The 26722-nt window shown below is 44.1% G+C and overlaps 1 protein-coding gene across 2 annotated transcripts in view; it reads left to right on the top strand.

The window, feature by feature from the left end:
* Positions 1-20471, top strand: part of LOC107395749 (SPRY domain-containing SOCS box protein 4) — a 69546-nt gene extending 49075 nt beyond the window's left edge. For both annotated transcript variants that reach the window (XM_054738013.2, XM_015975198.3), the window contains one exon: positions 19583-20471. In XM_054738013.2, coding sequence (XP_054593988.1) covers positions 19583-19710 — 128 coding nt within the window. In that variant the 3' untranslated portion in view covers positions 19711-20471. The remainder of the gene's footprint in view (positions 1-19582) is intronic.
* The last annotated feature ends 6251 nt before the right edge of the window (positions 20472-26722 follow it).

Genomic DNA, 26722 nt, shown 5'->3' on the forward strand with positions numbered 1-26722 from the left:
TTTATAACATGCTATTTGATATAATGGTTTAAAAACGCAAAAGAGTAATTTATTAGAGTACTCGATTAATCGATAGAGTACTCGATTACAAAAATATTCGATAGCTGCAGCCCTAGTTTGTTTCCATTCATAAAAGAACCAGGGCTTCCATTGGGCAACAAACCATATGTTGTTTATTATAATCAAGCAGTCAGACTGATGATCTTAACTCATTCACTGCCATTGATGACTAAAGTCGTCATTTTAGATCCAACCCTTCACTGCCAATGACGACTAAAGTCGTCAATTGCAATTTTTTTACTGTTTGGGCATCAAAACGAGCTCCGCACCATGAGAACAAACATCTCAGCTCTGAAGCCAATCTTCTTCCGCATACGTCACACGTCACATGATCAGGAAGCAGAAAATCCACGTGTTAGGAGATCGTTTTGGGCCATTCCTGTAAAAAAAAAAGTGAGGCACGAACTGGAAAAGCTTCTGCCGATCACAATTCAACAACGGATTATGAAAGAATGGATAACGCTCGACACACACAGATTCTTTCTGATGTAAGAGATGATTCTCCGCTTTGTTTTGGTTGTTTTAGGCGTCAACATCATCCTAGCGCGCAGCGTTCTGTGATTCTTAAAAAAACAGTAAAAATGGCAAAAAACGCTGGCAGCGAAGGCCGTTAGGAATCAGGAAACGGCTGGCAGTGAATGAGTTAAGAGGACTTGGTTCAACTCACAGAAATTTAAAAACATGGCTGTCATCAGGTGTTGCTGAGTGAAGCGTACATCCATTTTAAAATGTTGTGTATTCAGCGCAGAGTTGTACCTTTTTGTGGAGGCATTCAGAATCTGTCATTATTGATCTTTGTCAAACAGAGGCTTTTTTTCAAGGTTATCATTCTGTCCAAAATCATTGAAAGGGTGGCTTTCAAGCAGATCACAGAATACCTCCCACAAAACTGTCTGCTTGACCCTTACCAATCTGGGTTCAAAAAGGGCCACTCCACTGAAACTGCTCTGTTAGCGGTGACTGAATCTTTAAAAGAAGCTAGATCGACTGCCAAATCCTCAGTGCTTATCCTGCTCGACTTATCAGCAGCATTTGACACTGTCAACCATGGCTTCCTTTTGTCCACACTCTCTAGCATGGGCTTCACAGAGAAAGCTCATGCCTGGTTTGAATCGTACCTTACGGGATGATCATTCAGTGTATCTTGGCTTGGACAATCTTCAACCATGCACCATTTTGCCACAGGAGTCCCCCAGGGCTCTGTACTAGGACCTCTTCTCTTTGCCATACACACCACTTAACTGGGTGTGATCATTTGATTACATGGCTTCACCTACCACTACTATGCAGACGACACCCAGCTCTATCGGTCATTTCCATTGGACAACCACACTGTCTCTGCACGATTATCAAATGGTCTCTCTGACATATCAAAATGGATGAAATTCCACCATCTCCAACTCAACCTCTCTAAAACTGAACTACTTGTCATCCCATCAAAACCATCCATACAACACAATATCTCAATCCAAAATGACTTCCTATCTCTGGCTCCTTCAAAGGCAGTTCGAATCTGGGTGTTGTGATTGATGAACACCTGACCTTTAAAGATCATGTTGCCTCTGTTGCTCGTTCGTGCCGCTTTGCGCTGTATAACATACGAAAGATCAGACCATACCTAACACAACATGCCACCCAGCTCCTGGTGCAAACTACTGTCGTCTCCAAGACCCTGCTCTTCAGAGAGCATCTTCTAAACTAGCACCCTCCCTGCACCCGTCCCCCTCTCTACTGTCCACTCCTTGTTCCCTCCTCTCCATGATTCATCATGCTGCCTCACTGCAACCAACGACTGACTGGAAATTGTTTGTTGTTGTTGTTGTTATTGTTGTTGTTAGCCTCAAGGGCAACATGCTGATTATCACTTGTAAGTTGCTTTGGACAAAAACTTCTGCTAAGTACGTAAACATAAACATCATTCCATCAAAATCTCATACCAGCCCATGCCTCCTCCCACTAAGAATGTGATCACTGGGTAATGTGATCTGAACAATGCATTCCATCTAATCTTGTTTAAACCATTCAAATAATTCACCGATTGAAATTATTTTTGTTGCTACGATCTTTCCTCTGACCCCAGTAATACAAGGATGTGCTCATCAGCAGTGGAGACAATTCAGAAACATTTTCTCTCCTTTCGCTCAATTTTTCTGCATTGGCGCTTCAGGCTGTGAAGGCTGTCATTAAACCAGGGAGTAGGGTTCACTGCAGGAACTGATCTGGTTCTGACAGGACAGATGTTGTCCAGAATGGAGAGGCAGTGCTCGTTAAACTGAGAAGTTAAGGAATCTGGGTCGTTATCAGAAGATCAGGGTGGATCAAAAGCAGCAGAAAAATAGCTAGCTGTGCTCTCTTTAAGAAAACGAGAACTAACCATACGGCGAGCAGGAGGTGGGGATGCAGAAACTGACAAGTTAAAGAAAATGCAATGGTAATCTGAAATATAAACGTCCTTAGGACAAACACTGTCAGCATTTAGACTGAGGGTAAAACAAGGTCTAGAGTGTGTCCCCTGGTGTGTGTGGGGCCAGAAACATGCTGGGTAAAGCTGAAGGAGTCCATAAGGCTGGAGAAATTCATGGCAAAGTGATCAGAGGGATCATCAACATGGATGTTAAAATCACCAACAATCACCAGTCGGGGCAGCTTCACAGTGGAGGATAGAAAGTCACTAAACTCCTGAAGGAAAGAACTGTTTGGACCAGGTGGACGATAGACCACAGCACAGTAGAACGGGTCTTTACGCCTGACTTTAATCAGCTGCAGTTCAAAGGAAGCAAAGTGACCAGAGGTTGTAGAGCTACATGGAAGGTGGTCTCTGAAAACAACAGCTAGGCCTCCACCACGACCAGAACCCCGGGCTGGCTAAGAAAAGAATAACCACTCGGGCAGAGTTCAATCAGAGCAGAATAATCAGATGTTTGCTGCCAAACTTCAGTCAGAAACAGAAAATCCAGGTTTTTAGACAGAATTAAATCATTGAGCAGGAAGGTCTTATTGTTAACAGAGCGGGTGTTTAATAGAGCCATGCTGAGTGAGGTGGAAGAATCAGAAACTACAAAAACAGCTGGAGTTAGTGGACGTAAATTAGCAGGGTTAGATCCACGGTGTTTATAAAAACCACTTATGGAGGGAACAGGAGGAGAAACCACTGAGGAATGAGGATAAACCGACCTTAAAAAACTTGACGGATGAACCGCGCTGCAGCGCAGCCTGGCGGGAATGCGGAAGTGGCGCTCAGGCCACCAAACAAAGGACAAGAAGCTAGAAGATTGCGCCGATGTTTACTAGATAAACCACGCTTTAAGAGAATTCTTATTCTCACCTGGTTTCCTGCTCGTTTACCTATTTTCCTCCGACGTTTTCCCGGAACCGGACAAACATAGCAGCTTGGGGCCGTCGTTTGGCTCCGGGCCAGGGCGCCACTCAGGTAAACAAACAGGATGGTACGTCCTCGGTGCATCTTGGGCGATCGTGAACGAACGGAAGGACAAAAGAGTCTGGCGATCATAGGAGATGGTAGCAGGGACACTACTGAAGAGGATCGCAGACCGGAGCAAGGTGGAAAAGAGGAGGTTAGTCGAGAAAAGTTTGAAAAAGTGGCCGGTGACTGCGGCTAAGCCAAGCACAGGCGCCATCTTGTTCCAAGTTCTAAGCTAACGGAGGTAGCAACCTAGCTACAACTGGAGTTAACTGTGCACAACACCAGAGCTTTTGAGTCAGAGATACGCCGGGCTGACCGCTGGGTAAAACCGGGTGGAACACAGAGGTCTCCCGAAAGCTGCTGAAAGCCGGCAGCCCGCGCAGCAGACAGAAGCCGCGATCAGACAGAGATGCGCGGAGCTGCGGGGAGGGGAGTAACGGGTGGAAAACATCGGTCTTCCGAGAGCTCCACAAGCCGATAGTGGGAACCCAGCTCCACCAACATGTTATATTTCAACCCATTTTCTAAAGTGCAGCATTATGTTAAATGCACTGGGTGTTACCCTATTACATTTAAATTTCATGGTTAAACAGTACATGTTAACATCTAAGCTCAGCTCGGCAGTGACCTAAAATACATAAATATAATTTTACTTACCGAAAAAAATGAAGTGGAGACTCCTTGGACGCTCTATTAGTGCAATCAATGCCACAGCAAGTCATTTTGTCCAACAATTGCACAAATAATATCCAAAAAAGAACGCACAAACACGGAGACTCAAAATCCCGGAACAGTTTCCAGGCCAGACCGAGGCTCTACTGAGGCCTTTCCACGGAGCTAGCTCTGTGGTCACGTGGGTCTGATGCTCATTAATTATACAGAATTTTAGGCTTTTAATACACTTAAACAGAAGAGTGAGAAAAAATTCACCCCCCTCAGAGTTGTCATGAGTGTAAACTAGATCATTTAAACCAAAACATGTTCTGGTACCAGGCTGTAAACATGTTTATTTCTGCTGTGAAATTGGTATTTTTAACATGGGAGTCAATGAGGACTTGCTCGCTTCTGACACCAGCCCCTAGTGGAAGCAATTTTTGGTACTTCCGGGTTGTGCACAATTTTTGAGCCGCATTGTGGGGGCTTGGTTTGGCTATGGTTTTTCATTTTGGTGCATCCCTACATAATATATTGTTGCAGTTACTGGGGGGTAATTCACTTCCTGTTTCCCAGGTGTGCTTAGTGGCATGTGGGTGTGGTCTGGCTCAACCATTAGTCAGAAGGAAGTGTCTGTTCTTGACTTAACTAACTCCTGAATGCTCAGCTGTCTTGCTGTTCGATATTGCTGTCATTACTGACCCAACACATTTAACTCCTACAATATTACACACAAGCACAGTTAAAGGATGTGAGCAGCAATTAACCGGAAACGTAATCAGCTATGACCTTTACGGCATTTAACCGGTTTACTATTTACATTTCTACTTGCTGAGCTAGCTTGCTAGCTTCAGTAATGTGAGCTGATTAGAGATGCTGGAGGAGTTTGTCTGTAGTCCAGCATGCAGCTGGTATTGGTTCTGTTACTGAGAGCATTATTGCACCCTTTCTCATTATTTAATTTACATTTTAGTCTAATATGTTTTGTCCACACTTGGATGTAACCCCCCTGTTTGTGAACAACAGTGTGGAACTTGAGATGAGTCCACACTTTAAGGGTGACACGCTGCTGTGGTAAAACTAGGCCACACAGCCCCAAGTGTTATGCTAATATTCTGGGTAGGACTGGCTGGACACGCACACCTGAATCCATTAGCACGATACATATCTTATCAAAGGTTTGCAGTTGAAGGGAAAGCAAATTAGGACTTGTTCTAAGACGATGGACCTGTCCCCTCCATTAGCTGTGAGTAGGACAGAACTGGGTCATCTCATCTGCCATATTGAGCTGATGTCTGGGGCTGCACACACCAAACCACACACATTCAATGAGCTGTTTGTGTGAGTGCAGGAGAGCGGAGGGAACTGTTACCACTTGGCTGTAAGCTGTCTCACCTGACTGTGGGCAGACTAGCTGACGCGCCACCATACCCGTCCTCCACTTTGTTCTCAGTGAAGTGTTAGCTGAACACTCCTACTTGCCAGCCTGCAATTGTTTCTAGTCCAGTGGTGCATTAGGCTTTCAGTTGTCTTTCAGCACCCTTTCCCACACACACTGTCTTCATGAACCTGTCTGACGCTGATTCCGTACTATTTCAGACAGGATGTGGGAAGGATGATGGATTAGAGGAAAGAAGGAGATAAAGGTGCAAAAATCCCCGTGATTCAGCTAACTGAAAGTAAAGGTGAATGTCTGTTCATCCCACAGTGTCAGACTCCTCTGAATAGGCCTGTAAGTTACCAGGATGTTGACATGAAACTTAGTGGAATTAATCAGCATCTAGTGGAAATAATTTGACCAACTTTTGGCAGTTTTTGAATAAACATTTTTTCAGAGACGGCCTTTTTACTAACTCTGCACATTTAATTCAGAATATTGATGTTAAATTTGTAAAATGCTTTAAAACCTCAAATATGAGGCTTTGTTGTGTTGGAGGCGCCACCTCCGGTTTCAGGTTCCGGCTTGTTAGTGAAAATTTCAAGTGACTGAAACGTGTTTATGAACTCAGAGACCTCATGCTAGCATTGTTAGCCAGTTGTTCTACTTGATGGAGTGTGTACCTTCTGTTTGTTCTCATCAGCTTGGGTGACTGGGCATTTGTCTCCCCAGGCAACCCTTACTATGGAGACCAGTGTGTGACAGCAGCCACTGGCTGGTTTACCTAGTGTCTATGGTAGCTTCACCTCACTTCTGTTAGAGGTGGACATTAACTAACAAGTGGTTAGTGTGTGACCCTCACTTTAAAAACCTTCAGCAAACATACTACAGGTTTATGGTACCAACTCTTTGGAACGAGATCCCTCTGGCAGTAAAGCAAGCTCCATCTCTTCAGGTGTTTAAGCCTCCATTTTTACTTGTTAGCTTCCCCCCAACACTGTTCACACTGGCTTTTGTATTTTTACCTCTTGTTTTTAATTTCTTTATATTGCTTAACTTTTTATTGCTCTTATTCTATTTCATCTTCTTTTAACTGGGACGTCTATCCATGTTTTTATATACTGTTCAGCACCTTGGGCTTCCGTTAAGGTGGTAAAAGGTGCTATAGAGCTCCGGGAGTTGACGTCACTTCTCCCGGCATGCAACAGTTCAAATCGAAACAGCGCCATATTGGCATGCAGAAGCCGGCAGCTGGACTATTTGTTATTGTCAGAAAACCAATCAAACGGGAAATATGGTAGATTCCTGTTGTGCCCCAGGATGCAGAACAGACGCGGACGACATAAGGAATGAGCCATCTACAGGATTCCCCAAGATCCGGAGCGCCGCAAACGTTGGATCATTGTAATAAAACACATTAGTGACCGGGTTAAAATGAAGCTGTGGGATCCCGAGAGTAAAGTTTTTCCTTATGCAGCGACCGCTTCATATCAGGTACTTAAACCAACGTTTCCTCAACTGTGTGTGGTATTTATTTTAAATGCTTTTATTACGATTCTTAGTGGGCTTCCTAAACTTATTTTGGCGTGGCTTTTTCTGTCTTATTACTCATAGCAGCAAGTAAACATCACGTAAAACGTTGCCTCGTGAGTTCTGCGTGCTGCCGTTTACGTGTTTTATGATCACAGCAATTAACCGGCTAAGCTGTATTTAATTTTTAAGCAATGGTTGATCAATTGTCAGATCACACATAAAAAGCACTTTGGATTGCTATTATCTGTCTCACCGAGACTACTTACGTGTAAATCTGTTATTTGTCCGTCCATCCATCCATTTTCATCCGCGTATCCGGAGTCGGGTTGCGGGGGCAGTAGCGTGACTTCCCTCTCCCCAGCCGCCGGAGCCAGCTCCTCCGGGTAAATCCCAAGGGGTTCCCCGGTCAGGTCCGGTGTTGTGCCGGTAAGAAGTCTGCTCCGACAGCTTCTGGTGTCGGAGCGGGCAGTAGAGTCGAGAGTCCCAGACCTTCTCCCCAGCTCCTCCGGCCGGGGGAATCCCAAGGGGTTCCCCCGGCCAGGTCCGGTGTTGTGCCGGTAAGAAGTCCGCTCCGACAGCTTCTGGCGTTTTTAAAAAGTATCCCAGGGGCACAGTAAGGGTCGGAGATGTTTAGTCTATTTAATTTCTGACTATATAAAATGATTTATTCTGTTTTAAAGTGTGAAGTAAACTCAGACGAAGTAAAATCCAAGCGGATCCCATTCATGTTCATGGTTACATCCGTGTTTGTTTACCTTTTTTGCATGCCAAAATGGCGTCCACTAACTGAGAGTCACGTGGGGTCCGGAGCTCTATACAGATACATTTAATTGATTGATTATGGGATCATTGTAGGTCTGGGCAATAAATCAAGATTTTGTTATCAAAATTTCTGACTGTTATTAAGAATTGTTTCCATGTCAATAAATTTGACAATAAAAAGATGAAAAGATGTGTTTAGGTTGGCAACAACTCGTGTCCTTTTGAGAAGCTGTACCACCTTGAATCACGTAAAAATGTGACTCAATGTAATTCACGTGACAACCCCATCTAGTGGACAACTTTTGTTTCTGCACATACCTGTAGTTATCTTCCATGTATTGTTATCGAGGTAAAATCCTCAATGTGGTGTCATATTGCTTTAAGGCCATATCTGCCAGCCCTAGGTCATTGCTTCTACCATAAATACAAAAAAGGCTAATTTTACTCCTTCCTAAATCTTAAAGGCACAGTTAAAATGCCGATCTTAGATGTCATCAGCCTTTAACACTTTTAAAGATCAAAGTTAGATTATCTGCTGTTGTCCCTGTTATGACCCGGGCGTCTAGGCGACCTGGGGTAACATGAAGGACGTGTGACACAGGCAAAATCTGCTTAAAAAGGGTTTAACAAAAATGATCCTGGCGTGAGGCTTTTACTCAAATATAACACACTAATAAAAACAGCTGAGTCAGCTGTAAAAGGACCACAAAGTTACAGATATATGCAATGTCTCATGAGCGACACCACTGTGTCCAAACGGAGACCGAACACTAATCAGGTACTCCCCCACAAACACGAGAGGTTTTTAAGCAGGACCTCGCCTGTGTTTCTGATGGGGGATCCCCTTTTCAGACAAACATTTACGTATACAACACACGATAGAAACACTAAGACACAAAACAGACATCGGCTACATGAATGCAAAATATACGCCAAGGAGACAACAGGCCAGAGACAGGTGTCCCTAGTATGTCACTCGTAAGTCGCTTTGGACAAAAGCGTCCGCTAAATACATTAAACATAGTCTGCTGCTCAGAGAGGAAGAGTTTCAGGAGCCATTTACACCGTTTGTCCTCCTTCAACTTGCTGCTTCAGGGCACAGCCAGGTCCTCTCAGCACATGATGAAAATAGAGGAGGAACAAACAAAGCAGCTGTAGCCGTAACAGTCCCTCACTGTAAACTAGGGTTGAGCATCGATTGGAACCGGTTCCAGCTGTTAGTTTTTCCCGGAATCGTTCAGTTTTTTACTTTGATTCCTAGTTTAAATTCCGGAAGAGGAGTCCGCGGCCGATCTCCGTGAAAAATAAACGTGATCTGCTAATTGTGATCAACGCTTTTCAGAGCTGATCACACCAGCTGTCTGTCTGCAGCACGAGCCCCCCCCCCCCCCCCCCCCCCCCAGATATAAACAAACACGTCTGCCGAACTTTTACTCCGTGACGTAAACTTTAACTCCTGCAGCGTAGAGGAAACGTGTTAAATACGTCAACACGGTGGATTTAATAGAAGCTTTAAAGAACAAACTCTGGACGCTGTGAGGTGAGTTTGTCTCACTGCAGAAGTAAAAACGCACACGGAGCGTCAGCAGTCACACGCAGCCGCTCAACAAAACTCGTGAGTGTGTGTGTGTGTGTGTGTGTCAGAAGGCTGAACAATAACCTGTAGAATAATTAAAGTCATCATGCTAGAGCAGCTTCTCTATGGTGGACCACACCCGCTTCTGCCACAATAATAAATAATAATAAATAATATTTAAATTTCCTTTCTGAACTATTTCTGTTGAGTTTTAATGTTTAAACCTGTTAGCTTGTTACTGACAGCAGCTACGGTTAAGTTTCACTTCCTGTTGTGACTGAACGCTGCTGCAGCATGGAGGTGTAGGTCTCAGTCATCCTGGACATGATCATCCTGAGAGTTTTAGCTGGAAACAGCCGGACGTTTCTGGATATGTTGGAGACATTTAGCCTCTCATCCCAGAGGCTGCTTCCACACTTTGGTTGTGGTTAGAAACAAACACACTGGTCGTGCTGCAAGTCGTCTTCTTTTTGTCTCCAGAGCATGTTTGTGTCTGAATGAAGGTGATGTTGTTGTTCATAGAGTTAAAATTCATGTTGAAGTTCAGATTATTTCATCCAGTAGGACCTGTGGTTAACTGGCTCGTGTAAAACATGTCATGTCTTGAAAGAATCTGAATCGGGAATCGATAGGAACCAGAATTGAAACAAGGAGTCGGAATCGTTCAAAATCAAACAATGCCTAACCCTACTGTAAACTCAAGACAGCTGAGCTGCCTAAAGTGGTATCAGCTCCGTGGTATCGGAGGATTTTAGCGGTTACATGACCAACCTGATGCTAGGGTTAGTTTGGGGTATTTTGGGATATTTGGGTGTATTTTGTTAATCCCAGGCTTCACTTAGACAACTTAAAATAAGTTTATCAGATTGAATGTGGGTCTATACCGTATGGTTCCTATTGAAACTGCCCAGTTTTACATTGCAATAGTAAACAAATGGACTTGGCATGTCAGAGTTGATGTAGCAGTCCTACTGTCTTATTTGATGTGCTGGAAAACTGGTTTCCATTGTGAGGAATGGTGGATGCTGGAATGATGTCATGTTGTTGACCTGCCAACTATTTCACCAGCTGCTGTGCAGAACTAACAGTCTCAAGATCAGTCCTTAAGGTTCCTTCTGTCTGTTTTCAGCATATTGATGTGGCTGATGATGAGTCCGCTCTCTAGCACGTGTCCCCAGGGCATCCTCAGATGGAGTTTTCATTCAGCACCCGGTGGTTGAATCAGTCCTGATGACTGATCTGAATTTTTAGACTTCAGCTGCTGGATTCCTTCATGTCACATCGGTGCTGCTTCCATCAGCCACTAAAAGCTATGCCAAAACATGTCACTGCTGATCTCTCAATGCAAAGAGCACAACAAAGCAAAACTAAATGTGAAAATGGGTTCATTATGAACGCGTTTCTGTAGCAGACACCTCTCTAGTCAACTTTCATTCTGTGTAGGTAGCAGCCGTTGATTTCGATTCAAACTTGGCATCCGACATGTGCATCACTCAACTTAACAGCCAATAATTTATTGAAATTTCTTGTGTGAAATCTGAAATGACTAAATAATTATTTAAATATGGTGATCTGCTCATGAGAATCTGAAACTGTTGATTTCTTCTGTCGGTGAGTGCTCCATCACTAAGGTCTGTTTCACATTACCACTAGAACATCTTCAAAGGGAAAAATTCTACTCCCAAAATCAGGATTTTTGAAGTTAATGAAAAATGTAATAAAAGTACTTGCAGTACTTATTGATAAACTTATCAAGAAAATCTGTGTGGGCTGGTCAGAGTAGTACAAGAATATCTAAATCAACCCTTAAAGTAGGGCTGCAGCTATTGAATATTTTTGTAATCAAGTACTCTTATCTAATCTTTTATCGATGAGTACTCTAATAAATGACCCTTTTGTGTTTGTAAACCATTATATCAAACAGCATGTTATAAAATATGAAAGTCCTCTTAAAATGAGCATACGATTGCCAGTTACTCAAGTTTTATTCAAAATGAGTTTTCAAAACTTCAGCACTTCAACTTTACTTCACAGTAAACAAACGCAAAACATAAGTAAACAACCTGAGCCCATTTAGAGTCTACTAGCCTGCAAGCCAGACAGAAACTAGGACAATAACTGTTGAAGTAGCGCTGGAGCGGCTGCGGCCCAAACAGCACCAGAACCGCTCACGGCGCATGCGCAAACATGGCTCGCCAGCTGTTTCCCTATTAACACACGTCTGTTTTAATTTCTACACTTATTTTCTCACACAATAACAAGGATAGTCGAGAAGGCATGTTTGCCGTGGTTCTGTCAAATTATACTGATCACACAACATTTATTTACTTTCTTTCGTTTTCCTCTCATAAATACCTGCGTCCTCCTGCAGCGATCCCGAGGGACAACAGGCATCAGCAACACAGTAAAAAGTCCCACGTGTTGTACTAAAAATAGCAGTTTTTACACATTTTTAGGTCTGACGTGTTGCTAGCAGACACAGCGTGAGCTGAAACTGAGCGCTACAAACGAAAAAGTCGCACAGTGTCTGCAGAATATATAGCGGACCTCCGAGTCCGCTTGCAGAAGAGACATTTACAGGTGGATGTTTCCTGGTCAGGTGCTGCAGCATGGAGGATGTGGTGGTGTGGTAGGCTAAATCCATTCTACAGTATTTACTCTGGGCTACGTTTCCCGCCTTACCACGTGAAAAATGGTCCCACACCTTTGATATTTTCTGTCTTTTTCGCACTCCACCAGGGTCCACGTCGTCCGCCATGGCTTGAGAGAATCTTGAGTTACTCGCGTGTGCATTCAGTGCAGTGTGTGTGTGCGTCACTGATTTCGGTCCGGGTGAAACATGACCCCAGGCGGTTGTAAAGCCATGAATTAATTAAACATGAATTAAACGAAGCCTCGAGGCAGAGAATTTGACTCGAGGATTTTTTGAACTTGAATTATTTGAGGTACTCGATGAATCGTTTCAGCCCTACCTTGAAGTGATGATGTGTAGTTTTACCGTTAATCTATGGAAATATCCATCAAAATGTTGAAAATTAATTAAATGATGCCCATTTGTTAGAAAATATTGACAGCTTTGTAACATAACCATAAAAATCAGGTCTGAAGTATATATGGCGCAGGTCTAGCGTCTTTGGGGTACACCATATTAGACTCCATGTTTCCTAATGGCCGGCTTGGGGTCCTGCGCTTGTTGATGACATCACACTAGATAATTGGCTGAACTTTTTTTTTTTTTTTTTGCCCCGTGTCCTCTCTGGCTGTGAAGAAAACAGAATTAATGTCTGAATGCTGGTGACAAGCCTTACAGATTTACTCTCAGTCAACATACTGTACAATCACACGATAATAAATCACAGTGCATTAAGTGCCCACCACAGCCTTAAGACATGTGTTGAACATGCCCAAGTCCATACTTATGAGAGCACCATTTGAGCACTTGTGTGTGTACACGCGCTTGTTTATGTAAGGTTTCTCTATAGGAGCATCCAATAGAGAGGGTGAGGGGCCACAGATCTGCCCCCTAAAGATGTGCAGGAGACTGAGGGAGCTCCCAAGTCCCAGAGATCCAGGAGCTGCCCCAGAGCACAGGAACTCCAGGGAGACTGTGACCAGAAAAGCCCCTGCCCCCCTTGAGAGGCGCAGAGGATCGCCCCGGGGGGCCACAACCAGCAGCGTCCCGGGAGATATTGGCAGCAGGCCCACAGGCCCGCCCACAGCCTCCCATCCCCTAGCCGGTCGAGCCCGGGACCCAGGGGCGACCACCCCCGCCGGGAACCCAGCAGAGCCCAGGGACCCAGACCCCACCAGGCAGCCACCAGGATTGGTCAGGCAGACGCAAAAAATCTTAAACTTCCTGAACCGGGAGCCACGGCCCAGGCAGACTAAGGCACCGCACTCCACACCAGGCGTGGCAGAGGGAGGGTAGACAAAGATGTGTAGCAGCACAAGAAGTCCCAGGAGAAGGAAGGAGTCCAAGACCCCACCTGACATATACAATCATATACAGACACAGTCGCACACTCCCTCCCTCATGCTCACACATACACATACAACCTAGGACTTACAAAAATGAACACTACACACCCACTCACACTCCCCATACACACCCTATTCACTCTGGTCCCGGTACTGCTGCACATTGGGTACAACCATTACCGGTTCCCAGAGTTCGACCCTTTCTGCTGGGGTGCTGATGAGCATGCTCCCCCTGCCCAACGCTGAGCAAAGCAACCCACCACCCCAGACCCCAGCCAGACGGCCAGATCTCCCTCCTAGCCTCCAGCCCCAGGAAGCCAATCGACAACAGAGGTGTGCTAAGACCCCTAGTCTCCCTTCGCCTGCTCTAATATAGTGTTGGTGCGTGTTGATGAGGTGTATTCCATGGCTGTGGTGAGCGGGCAGTGCAGACATCATCTGGCCTACGCCAGCTGATGCCACCACACCACCACACCACCCCACTTCCCCTCACAGCCCTCTGGTTCTAAGTGCAGTTTAAAATTGGAAGTTGGCACCAGCACTCGAGATGAGGCTACAAGATCCCCTTGCCAAATGCTGTGCAGAGTGTTCACTCCCAAGGCCCCTAAATGTGTGTTTGCGTGGAATGTCGTTGATGGAAGTGTTTAATGTGCAAATAAAATTGGGGGGGCAGGCTGCCACAGGAATGCGGAAATGGGATCCATACCCACACCCCCTGACTTGTCCACCCCCCAAGGTTCAATGTGCATGATTGTGTGATGATGTGAGGGAGCAGGAGGAGAAAAATGTGTGGGGATGGGAAGGAATGGCTGGTTGGCCTAAGCCCTCCAGGGAGCCAGCTCCCCCACTGGCCCCAATAGGCAACTCTGTTCCCATAATGCCCTCCAGGGCATAGAGACCCCAGCCCATCTCGCCAGGGCCCAAAGCAGTAGCAACAGCAGCATCGCAGAGCTCCACGGAGTCCAAGGCCCCCAACCCAGCCCAACCCCACCCCAGCAGAATATGTACTCCCATCCATGCATTTGCACAACTTCCAGAATATGTAAGACATTAAATGTCCAGGTAAGGTTGGGTCCTCCCCCTCCTGGACATCCCCCTCCCCGTGATGGGACAGAGTTGTTATTATTTCAGAGGAGCCAAGGTCCACCTGAAACCCCTGAGCCTGGACCATGCACCGCCGCTTGTTCCTGCCTTCTTCCCGGCAGCTTACGAGTCAGGATCCAATCCCAAGGCCCCGCCCAGATCCCCACACGGGGCCCGCCGCCCCCGCCCAGACCCACTCAGGGGTGATGTAGCCACCAGGCAGCAACTCATGGCTGCCGCCAAGACCCCCCAAGGGGCCCCGCTCACAACCGCCAGTAGTCCCTCCCCCGAGGCAACCCAAGCTGGACTTAAGGAAGTCACGTTACCACGTTAAAAAACATTTAGGCAGTAAGAAACACTAATTTCATAACATAACTGCAAAACTCTTTCCAAATCCTATGTGAAAGAACAGACTTGAAAGAGTTGCAATATATTTGACCAAAACTTCAATCTGCATTGCATTCTCTCAGTGGAACTACCTGAAGGACCATCAAAGTCTGAGGAGTCGTGCCAAGGTCGCATGCTTACTGCTCCACAGGTAACATTTACCGTAGCGAAAGTCACGGCGATATGGTGTAAAAGTACCCTGACATGTACTTATGAACTGTCCTCTAGTGCCAGAAAATTGCACACTGTAACTTTAAAACAAGAAATGTGCAATTAAATAAGAATCTATTACAGCTGTATTATACCTTTACATCTAATTACTGGGAGTTTTATTAATGCACAGCTTGCGTGTGTGTCTGTATTTATTTATTTTTATTTACCTAAGTTCATATAAAGCTCTCAGATCACCAAACCTGATTGGTGGGTGTATCGCTGAGCCCTAATTCTAGCAGCTTGTTTCTACTCAGAGCGACCTCAGGCTTTCTGTTTGTTCCCAAGGACAGTCCTCACACTTGATTTGCTTTCTGTTTATTGGTTTGAGGTTTTTGGTAATGGGTCTAGATTTAATGGAACAAAAGGGGAAACAGCTCAGTTGGTCACAGAGGAAGTTTGTTTAGATGGTTTTGTATGTGTTGTGTGTGCCCAGTTTACTGTGCAGCTGGACTTTCCTCAGAGCTCTCATTCTGACCCGTCACAGTAGGCAAAGCGCAGATGTGTTAATGACTGCGTCACTCTTATTGCAGCCTCCGTGCAGATCATCTTACCGTCATGTTCCCTGGAATTCAGCCAATCATAGTTGTTTGTGTGCCTGTTGTGACTAGGCAGAATGTCTGCAGTATTAATGTGATGCTAACACAAGACGCGTCGTTGCATCTTGCTGCCAGATCAGCAGACATGCTCTTTTGTTATGCTTGTGTCTGGCAGCCTTGCTGGAGAAAGAAACCTTTAGAAGTAATCCGTTCTCATCAGAGAGCGCAAACCTTCACTCTTCAGTTGTTACCGTGTGTGTGTGTGTGTGTACACCTCTCCCTTATGTCCTTCAAACTGTAAGTGAAGTCAGAGCAGCAGGACTTTTATTTCTCCAGCAGGTGGTGAAGCATGACTTCAGTAAAAGAGCCACGGTTGCGTCTGTCTGACATTCCGACAACGTTTAGCTTTCCAAACCATCTGGAGGGAAACTGGCACAGTGCAGAAAAACAACATGTTTATATGTGAACACTGTAAATAGTCCGATTGCTTTGCCTGCAGTGATTGTTTTCTTCTGGATGTGGGGATGATGTCATGAATGAGTCAGCAGGAGGCGGAGTTCAGTCAAAAGATGCTTTCTGTACATGGTGATGCAGCTGAGTTCATTCTTCCTCTGTGTACATTCAACTGTTATGCACTTAATTATTATTGTGCGGTCAAAGTCTTGATTGAACAGCGTTCGTATTTTAAATTAAAATAAAAACAAAAATAAAACATAAAAAGTTGAAAAAAGAAATAAAATTAAATAGAAGATAAAAAGAATAAAAGAAACACGGGGTAGATGGTTATGGACAACAGCTGGAACTAATTAAGGTCAGTGCGCGCGTCGCTCCACGTCACAGTGCGTCATCGCGCATTTCCTGAAATGTTTTCTGTAGGACGTGTCAGAGGAGAGAACTGGTTTTGAAAGTTTCTAGAGGAAGCACCAACGCGGTGATCCTCCAAAGCGATGCAAACGAGATTCATCAAAAAGACTAGAGAGGCAGCTGGTAAGACGCCGATTTGTAACGCGTGCCGATCACCTGATGGATGATGGTTTAGCGCAGCTCGGAGCTGGCTCTGTAGACTCCGGTGTTTGTGTTGGGTGTTTAGTAATCAACTTAGTGTTTGATTGTTAAATAAGTTATTTCAGATATGATAATTATTTAATGTTTTGATATAAAGTTGAATCATAAATAGTTGTAGTGATGAATTAAAGTGAGTTTGGGTTCGAATAAATTAATCATGCATTTATCTATTTTATAAATGTTAGCTTGTATAGATATAATAACATTTTACACAATTACAGTTTCTTAGTACACACACTGTTTTTGTTTAGGTTTTTCACCTGCTCTTAGGCTTTGCCTGGCTTCATGCTTCACCACCTCCTTTTTCCATTTTAAATAATACGAAATGAGAAAGAAATAAAGGAAAATGAAAAGTGAAGTTATGAAGTCCTGAGTGGAGTCCTGCACATATTCCCCCAGCTAGATGATCCCTTTCAAGTGTACTTGTGTACTACACAAATAACTAGACAATTATTATTATGCCTTTGTGTTGTAAAAAATGTCATTATGGCCCCAAGAAGTTCTGAGCCAAGGACCCAACAGTTTCTGTAGAGCAGAGACGCAGTTTTGGTTTTTCATGAAGTTTTAAAAGTTGACCTCAACTATGTTGGAACTCCTCAGTAGATCTGATCCCAGCATTGGCCTCAGTGGGAAAATTCAACTAGTTTCAGCAATTTACTGAGCAAAAAAAAATGACATTTCAATGAAAATGCCACAGAAAACGTTTCTGTTAAACAGAAAATTCAGTTTTATTGTGGAACTGTAAAGATCTGCCTGTATAATAGACGTTCTAGTGAGAAAACCCACCATCCATAGATAATGCTCTACTTTAGTAAAACAAAATGCTTCTTTTAGGAACTTCTAATTAACTCCATTTACACATTTACTATTTAAAATGGTGTTGAAGCTCGTTTTATATCTTTTTAAATTTATTTTTATTCGGGGTCATCTGTTAAGCCCCCAGCTGCTCCTTCACCTGAACCGGCACCAGAGTTTTAACGGAACGCCTCATTCTTCACATCCGTTCCCAGTGTCTTTAAGTTTTCACACATTAATAATCCTTTCAACTAGGGCTGGGCAATAGATCAAAAATGTGTTGTTGTTGAAATTTCTGACTCTTATCGAGAATTTTTCCCATGCCAATACATTTGATAATAGATGTGTGTAGGTTGGCAACATTCATGCCCCTTTAAGAAGCTGCACCACCTTGAGTCACGTAAAAGTGTGTCAATGTAATACGTGTGACAGCGCCATCTAGTGGACAGCTCTTGTTTCTGCGCGTGCCTGTAGTTATCGTCCTCGTATCGTTATCAAGGTGAAACCCTCAATATATCGTGATATTGATATTAGGCCATATCGCCCAGCCCTACTTTCAACAAAGGAACTTATTTCAACACAACACCGGTGGCTCCAAACAGAAGGACCAAAGTAAACGGCTCATTCAGAAAAGAGGGCAACATTTCAGATCTTGTTCAAATCTGGATGTACCTTCATAGATCTGGTCTTCCGTAACAATCTTAAGTGTTTTTCACATTTTACAATAATGTCTACAGTAAAGGGGGACTGGATTATTGCTGCAGCTTGTGTGGGAAGGAAGGGGCAATCAGGCTGAGTCAGCAGCTTCACATGTAACACGAAGCATGTGAACCATGTGACCTGCAGCAAGACATAAGTGATGTCTGGGATCTTTCATTTGTTTTAATCCATTCATGTTTGAGCCAAACACCGAGTGCTGCTACTTAGCTAACATAACCACAGTTCATGCATCATATTGTTTTCCAGCTATAAATAATTCTATTGGAATATGAGGTATTTATTCATCACACAACCCTTCTGCTAAACCTCGTGTTTAGTGTTAAATTTGCCTGCAGCCTCGCCTCAGCTCTCCGAGACGCATCCTGTCCCCTCCATCACGTCACATAGACGGGAGCGGCTCTACTCCGAGCCCCTCCCGGATGGCCGAGCTTCTCACCCAGGTGCTTGAAATCCTTAAATACTTGAATTTCAATAACAAGTTTTCAAGCTGTGGAAAGTGCTTGATTTCTGTATCAGGTCCTTGAAAATGCTTGTCAAACAGCACAGTTGGGTATAAGATAAACCAAGATAGTTTGATGGAAAAGCTCGTTGTTTACAACAATACCTACAGAGTGATTAGAGTCACGTGGGGTCCGGAGCTCTATAGAGTGATTAGGGATGTCAGAAACTATGGATATGGCAATATATCGTGATATGTTTTCCAGCGATGTTATATGAATATTCAAAAGCAGTGTATCTCATTTTTGGAAGACTTTACATGCAAACATTTGTGTATTTTCTTGTCTTTCGTGCTATTCAAACGCTGGCAGCCGTGTGCAATGGGTTTGGTTTCCACCATTGAACTGTAAAGCCCTCTGTTGTGGTTCAGATGCCTCATCTTCAACATGTTACATATCAGTTTGGACTGTTTAGTGAATTTTCCTACAGTACATTAATTCTAAAACGATCACTAATCTGGCTGAATGTACTGCATCATATCGTATCGTCTCCTGTAGCGTAATACGCATCGTATCACCAGAATTTCACCGGTACGCATCCCTAAGAGCGATTGTTTAGCCTAAACACAGTTGCTGCTGCTCTGAGAGGGTCTGCTCCATTCTGTAACACCGGTGTCTGAGCAGCAGACTCCTAATATAGAGACCAGCTGCTGGACCGGCGGCGTCCTCTGGCCTCGCCATGGAGCAGACCTCTGTGTGTGTGAGTGATCCATATGTGTGTGTGAGAACCCTGCTTTGGCTCTGGGACCCAACAGGTCTTTCTGTGATGCTTGGTTATGACACCAATGAAGGGGAAACACTGATAACGTTAACGCAACGTGTTCTGAAATCAGACTTGCAGCCGAGCTAGATCCCAGAGCTAGCCACGTTGGTGTGGAACTGAGGGTCCTGACTACTTCTCTTCTGTTTCCTCCCTCACAGCGGAGCCCCTCCCCCTCATGGATCTGTGCAGACGAGTGGCTCGACTAGCACTGGGTCGAGAACGCATCCATCACATCGAGACACTTCCACTGCCGCAGACTCTGAAAAACTACCTCCAGTACCAATGATTGCTCGTGCACAGACAGGAAAACCTGGAGGTCTGCCTGATTTCTCCATCAGACTCCCACTGACGGGGTTACAGGGCACTGCAAAGGGGTTTGTTTACACCCTCAGGGGTTCTTGGTTTGGGTGGATGATCTTGTTTTCAGCTTTTTACAGTAGATTTTTCAGAATTTTATTCTTCCAAACTTTTAATGGAGCTGGATAATATGTTTTAAAATAAGAAATCTGTAGTCTAATGGTGTGAGACCACATGATCTGACTTCCTGTAGTTACACAGATGTCTGTTCTGCACAGTGAAGCCTCAAAGCATGTTGGTATTTACATTTCTGTTCCAACAACACAGCCGTCCCTGTAAGCGACGGTACGGGGAGGCATCTGCAGGCTGGACTGGGTCTGCTCCCTCCTGCAGCTTCTCCATCACTCGGAGCTGCTGTCATTCTGCTCCCCTTCCTGTAACACTCGAGAGAGCTTAATGGAAGGGTGAAGCCGTTTTTGACCGTGTAATGTGCCTGCTCAGCTATAGCATCCTAAAACACCACCGTTCTGGCATGAGAGAGGAAACTTTCCTAAAGATGGAGATGCTGCTTTTATAAAACCCTTCTCATGGTTAGTTTTTATTCTTGAATTGCTTTTCAATGTTTGGGATATCCTTTTTTTTTATGAAATTCTGAAATGTTTGGGGATGCGTCTCGCATGCAAAGGCTGAAGAATGTGCTGCCATGGAAATCTTTTTAAATGTGAATATGAATAAACTCGGTGAAACTAACTCTGTGTGTGTGTGTGTGTGTGTGTGTGTGTGTGTGTGTGTGTGTGTGTGTGTGTGTGTGTGTGTGTGTGTGTGTGTGTGTGTGTGTGTGTGTGTGTGTGTGTGTGTGTGTGTGTGTGTGTGTTGTACTTACTACACACTGAGGACCATTTTGACCATTTTCTCTTCAAACTGAGGACAATTTTGTGGTCCTCACTTTTTTTTCGAAGCTTACCAGTTGTTTTTAAAACTATGGGGTGAGGTTAGGGTATGGGTATGGGTTGGGCATAGTGGAGTCACAAAAATGAATGGAAGTCATTGGAGGGTCCTCACTACGATAGACAGATGTGTGTTTGGGGGGTGGGGTGTTGTGGGATCAGGATCAGCAGCATGGATGAGAAATGCTGTATTTTGTAACAAATGCTATCGAAAACCAGGGAGAGAAAATTACTTCTAATGGAGGAAAACATGACTGTTGTCAGTAGAGACGTTTGTCCAGATCATTAACATCACTTTTTGTTCCTGTTTTTTTCTTATAGGAAACGGCTAACTTATCTTACCACGGTTAAACGTTGTTTAAAATCATCACTGATGGGCTCCAACCAGGGGCGCCTCCAGAAAATTTTGATGGGGTGGCCAGATGGGGCCAAAGAAATTTTTGGGGTGGCACACCAAATTGGTCCTTGTGGTAACTCTGGTTGAATTTAGTCTGTGGCGATGTGCTGCATTGCGCCTTTAATCGTTTTTATTAAAATAGCCGTACGTATCCAAACATTTAACTTAAATTTTACAAAAACAAACATTTAGACAAATACATTTCAGTTATTTACAATGTTATCCCAAATTTAATTTAAAAATGTCTCTTTTAGGTTTATCCACCTGTTGCTGTGTTCCCAAAAAACTTAAAATGGTGAGCAGCAGAAACATGTATTTTTTAAAATTCTGATTATTTCGTTACTCATTAATTGAAATATTTTTATTTTGTTTTACAATTATGTCTTGAATAAATAAGATCAATATATGGTTTGACTGAACATTAATATGATTTGTTAACACTGGCTTTTCCTGGGGGTGGGGCAGCGATTTCCAAGGGGTGGCCAGGGCCCTTGGCTCCAACCCACTGGTGATGTGGAGAACCTCCCTGTGGAGTTGACATGTTCGGTCTCTGCTGTCCAGAGCCCTGCTGGGCCCATATGCTGTAAATAAGCAGTCCGTTTTGGACTACTGGTGGTAAAAAGTCCGGTCCAGGGCCTGTACAGATGATTCTCTGTTAAATGCTCACTAATTTAATCGTAACGCCAACCTTCAGACCAAACATCGTGTTGCTGCTAGCGCTCAGTTTCTGGTTATGGTCCAGGACAGAGATGGACCTGCTCCAGACACGATACCCCATCCCAGGACGGTTTTGGGCTCCAGAACAAAGGTGGTGGTGTGATCAAAACTTGGCCCCACTTTTCCTCCCCATTAACATTTGCTAGCAGAGAGCCGCTTGTTTTCAAAACATGATCAGTGCTTTAGCTTTTGGCTCCATCTGAGATGCAGATGACCTCCAGTAACACAAGACAAGTGATGTGTTTATGCTTTTGTACAAACTACAAATGTGTTCTGAAAACACGAATGATTACAGATTAAATCTGCGCAAAAGCAAAAAATAAAGTGCAAGTTCCTGCAGAGAAGAAGCCTGGTTTGTTTTCCCCTGACTGGTTCTTAAAGAAAAGACCTGATGGGCCCAAACCAAACTGGTATCAAGATAGCTTAATTTTTCATACAATTTCAACTCGGACACAATATATTATGTCTACATTTAAAAATAATTAATAGTGTGTGATTAAATGTTACACTGGCTTGCCATAATTGACAGCTAAACAGTGAAAACAAAACATGTCAGGGAACAGAGACGACTTCAACTGTGAGACGATAGGTGGAAATAAGTTTAGCTGGTTCTTGGAGAAGAATGAAAATGAAGTTGAGGATTTCCAGCTGGTCACCTTTCAGTTTTCTGTTCATCAACACTCATCTTCCTGCTTCTTCTCATGTTCATCGGTAAACAAGCTGAGCTGCGCGATTCTTTATGGCCATCAATGCATTTAGTATGACTGCCAAGAGTTGTTGTAGCACATCCACCATGACCACGTGTACTACAGAAAACCATGAAGGCAATTAGAGATTGTTTTTAAATATTCTGCAGAAAAAAATACCGAGGTCCAGACCTCGATGTCCTCAATGGTAGATACGGCCATGGTGGTGTCTAATAGCGGGTAAATGTTTGTTTTTACTCATGCAGCTCTGCACAGATTTCCATGGGATCAGAAATCCAAACCTGCAACACTCCTGTTGTTGACTGGACCTGTAGTCACCTCAACATCTGATGCTGTACAAAAGGAGGAGGACTGAAACTTCAGCAGCGAGCTCTGAAGAAGACTGCAGTAGTAGTTGAATGTGTTAAAGAAGAATGGTGGTGAAGATGACCTCCATCCTACAAAACCCCTCCTACCCACTCAGTGTATAACCCCTCAGTTTAAGCTGTACTGGCATGATCCTGGTACACAATAACACCAATGCAATATTCAGTATGTGTTCAATATTCGTGCAATACCAGATTTACATGGCATGTCTGTGTCCCTTACAGCATGCTGCATAGTTCTGGAACCCAAGTTTTTCATTTTTATTTGTAGTTTCTAGTGGTCGAAGGTTACAATAATAGCTTACTGCCTATTTGTTATTATTTCTCTTCAAATTATTCTGGTGAGTGCTGGTGCTGCTGTAACAAGTGAATTTCCCCACTGTGGGATCAATAAAGTCTCTTCTCTTCTAAATTAACAATCGCTTTCTGCTATGATTAATAATGTATCTTCCTTCAGTGCATGTAACAACTCTGGGGTGGTTTTTGATTTAAAAAAATTCATAAACAAGTTGAGTCAAGTAGTTTTCATACCTCCAGATTTTAGCTCAAGTTAAGCTCAGCTTTCAGCAGATGAGTCCAACAGGTTCCAGCTGAGAGCAGTTTTTATGTTTTGGTAACAATGACCAGCACAAATCATCACTTTGGAAAAGTCACACCGGGTAATCTAGAAATCTGATGGAGGACATGCAAGTGAAACTGGAAAAATGTAAATATTGTGTAAAAGTCCATCTTTTTCAGTAATTCAACTCAGACTGAGAGACCAGGAGCGAGCCACCCCGATTACGTTGCCATGACATGTCGAGATGTGCAGCAAAACATGAAGTTACGCGTCACGCTGACGTCACTCAGAAGACTCAGAAGATTCAAAAGTAAGTAAATAAAAAAATAAAATGAATAAATAATAAATTCAATCAAAATATCCCCCACCCACCCACTATCTCTCTCCCATGCTTATTTCTCAGTGTGGTCTCAGGGAGCTGCTACAGAACTCCATCAGTCAGTCCATCACGGGGACAGTCTAAGATCTTCTAGTCGTGGGCTGGTGTAGAAACTCCCACACCCGTTTTTCACACAACAGGAGATGTTTTAGAGCACTGGTCCCAGGTGGATGAATAGAATAGAACATTAATGTCAGTGGGGAAATTCATTTGCTAGAGCAGCACAAACACTTACAGAAAAGAAAAAGGAAAATTAATAAGATCAGAGGTAAACACACAAAGGCAGTAAGCTATTATAGTAACCTTCAACCACTAAAAACAACCAACAAAAAAAAACCCTGGGTTTCCAGAACTATGCAGCAGGGACACAAACATACTACATCCGGTAATAAAATCATCTCTATATTCTTTTTAACAGCAGCTGATTCATGTATCATGGTTTGAACTAGATTTTGGCTGTATGACTTTTTGTTTTATCAATTTTATTTTTGCTTTTATGTCCTTAATTTCATCTATGGTGCCTTAAGATTTATTGTGAAGCACTGTCAGTTTTTTAAATCCTGTACAAATAAATTTTAACACACCTGTCTCACTCCATGCTGCACGTGCTTGCGTCTGACTGGGCGCCATTAATGAGCAGTGAAAATGCAGACAGCGCCTCACTGACTAGTGCGAGCCAGGGAGAGGAAATGTCAGAGATGGTTTTTACAACAGCGTGATGAAGATGTTAGGTGCATGGGCGTAATTTTAATTAGATCAAAACTGGTTTTATTACAGATGTTTCGTTTTCTTTCAGAACCATTAGAATAATGTCAATATTTTAGGTGCAGTACCAGCAAACAGCCACAAGAGGGGGCAACATTGGTCCAACAGACGGTTTACATTTACCTGTAACACCGTGGTTAAGACAACTGACTTCATCTGCCTGATTTCATGTTCCTGATATTTTCTAATTAAAGTTGATCTGTTTGGTCATCTTGTTGTCTCTACTTCCTGGATTCAGCGCCAGAAACGATTTTCCACTCCTTTTACGTAACGTAGAAGCAAGCCCTTGTTGCCATGGTGACCTGCCGCGTGCTACGCTAAATACCGCTCGCCCTCTACTGTTGTTGCTGCGTGTGCACAAAGTTCACGTGTTTACTTTCACGTGCTTCATTGAGCTCGTATTTACAGGTAGGACTGACATTTCTAGTCTTTAGTGTTTAAAAGTGTTTCATTAGAACCTGCAGAAGCAGCTAAACGTTCTTTCTGTCCCAACTGGACCGGACCGGACCCTCTGGAGACAGAAACCCGACACAAGACGGCCACAGCGTTGACGCATGTCTGACAGCACTTGTAGCACCAGTAGAAGACGTATCGTAGTACCAGCTGACGTAAAGTAGCACGCGCACCAGTACAATTGTAATCGTCTGCACGCACGGAAGCGCAGGTGGCGTGATGACGTCACAAAGCCTTTATGACCAACACGTCTGCAGCATGGACATATACATATAGGTCTGCAGTCAGTGGTCAGTCAGTATCAGACTTGCTTTGAAGAAGGTGGTTGGACGATTGTTGCTCTCAGAAAACTTGTTGGTTTTGTGTAAACAACATCTTTTAACAGCTTCCTTCAGAGAAATCTGGTGCATTTGGTGAATATTTATAGCTAAATTATTCACTGCTCGAAAATCATGGAGTGCAAAAAGGTCTTTGTTCTCTCAAACAGCCAACCAGCTTTCCAGTCAGGGCTAAGGTCCTCTGAGCTACAGTCGCTTCACAAACGACGCAGATATGAACTTCTGGCTAGCTACAGAGGAACTAGCTTTGCAGAAACACAAAACCTGTGTCTGTCTGCATCAAAACCTGACAAGTCTCGTCAGATTCAGCCCTTTGAGGAACCACGTGTCTTTTTCAAGACAGCCGCGTCTGTGGACACCAGTGGAGGTTTAACATCCATCTCCAGCAAAAACTCCTCTGTTTTACGGGCTAATCGACAAGACCAAAGATATAAAACGCTGGCAAGGTACCGAGGAATTTCCTTAGTGGAGAAAAGACAGATGTCCTCTGTCCAACTCCAGGATACTCCTCGCATTCAGCTGTTGGGGAGAAGAAAGCGTTCGAGTGACGGAGGTCACGAGAACTCTGACTTCCCCAGCGCTGCTAAAAGGCCGCGGCTGTCAGAAGGCACACCTCAGCAGAAACGTCCCACTATGATCCGCCTCAAAGGTCGTAGGAAAGGGACGGATTCAGGACCCAAAAGTGTCTCCGAACCCCCCAAAACTGCATCTACCATCAAGTCTGAGCAGCCTCGAACTCCAGTAATCTGGATTATTGGATCCAGTTACATCAGACGGGGTGAAGAGGCGGCTCAGAAGCAGTTTGGGACAAACTTTGGACTCAGAGCTAAGGTCCAATGGTTTGGCAAAGGAGGCATGCGCTGGGGCGGTGTCCTTCCCAGGTTTTACTCCGAGGCTCCCACACACGGTCCTCCAGACATTCTGGTCGTCCATGCCGGAGGAAACGATCTGGGTCTCGTTTCCCCGGTGGAACTGGCTTCTCAGATCCAAAAGGATTTGTCCCACCTCCATAAGGACTTTCCGGGAATGAGAATAGCCTTTTCCGCCATCAACGAACGGCAGTCGTGGCGATACGGGCGACCAGGAAGAATTAACAGCAACAGAAAACAGGTTAATTCTTTACTGAGGAGGGCCGTTAGGAGCTTTGGGGGCCTGGTCATCGAGCATCCTGAGCTCAGGTTCTTCAACAACGCCCTTTTTCTCCCAGACAGAGTGCATTTCAGTAAGAGAGGAAACAGCTTGTTTCTGGGCCACATTCACTCTGTTCTGGAGAAGATTCTGGCTCAGAGGTGTAACACCTAAATCTGTTACGCCTTAAAAAGATAACAGCTGACAGAATAGGGACACGCTTCTCATCCGGCACGTGTGTGAATC

Source organism: Nothobranchius furzeri, chromosome 13 (genome assembly GCF_043380555.1).
Source record: "Nothobranchius furzeri strain GRZ-AD chromosome 13, NfurGRZ-RIMD1, whole genome shotgun sequence".
NCBI classification, from domain to species: Eukaryota; Metazoa; Chordata; class Actinopteri; order Cyprinodontiformes; family Nothobranchiidae; genus Nothobranchius; species Nothobranchius furzeri.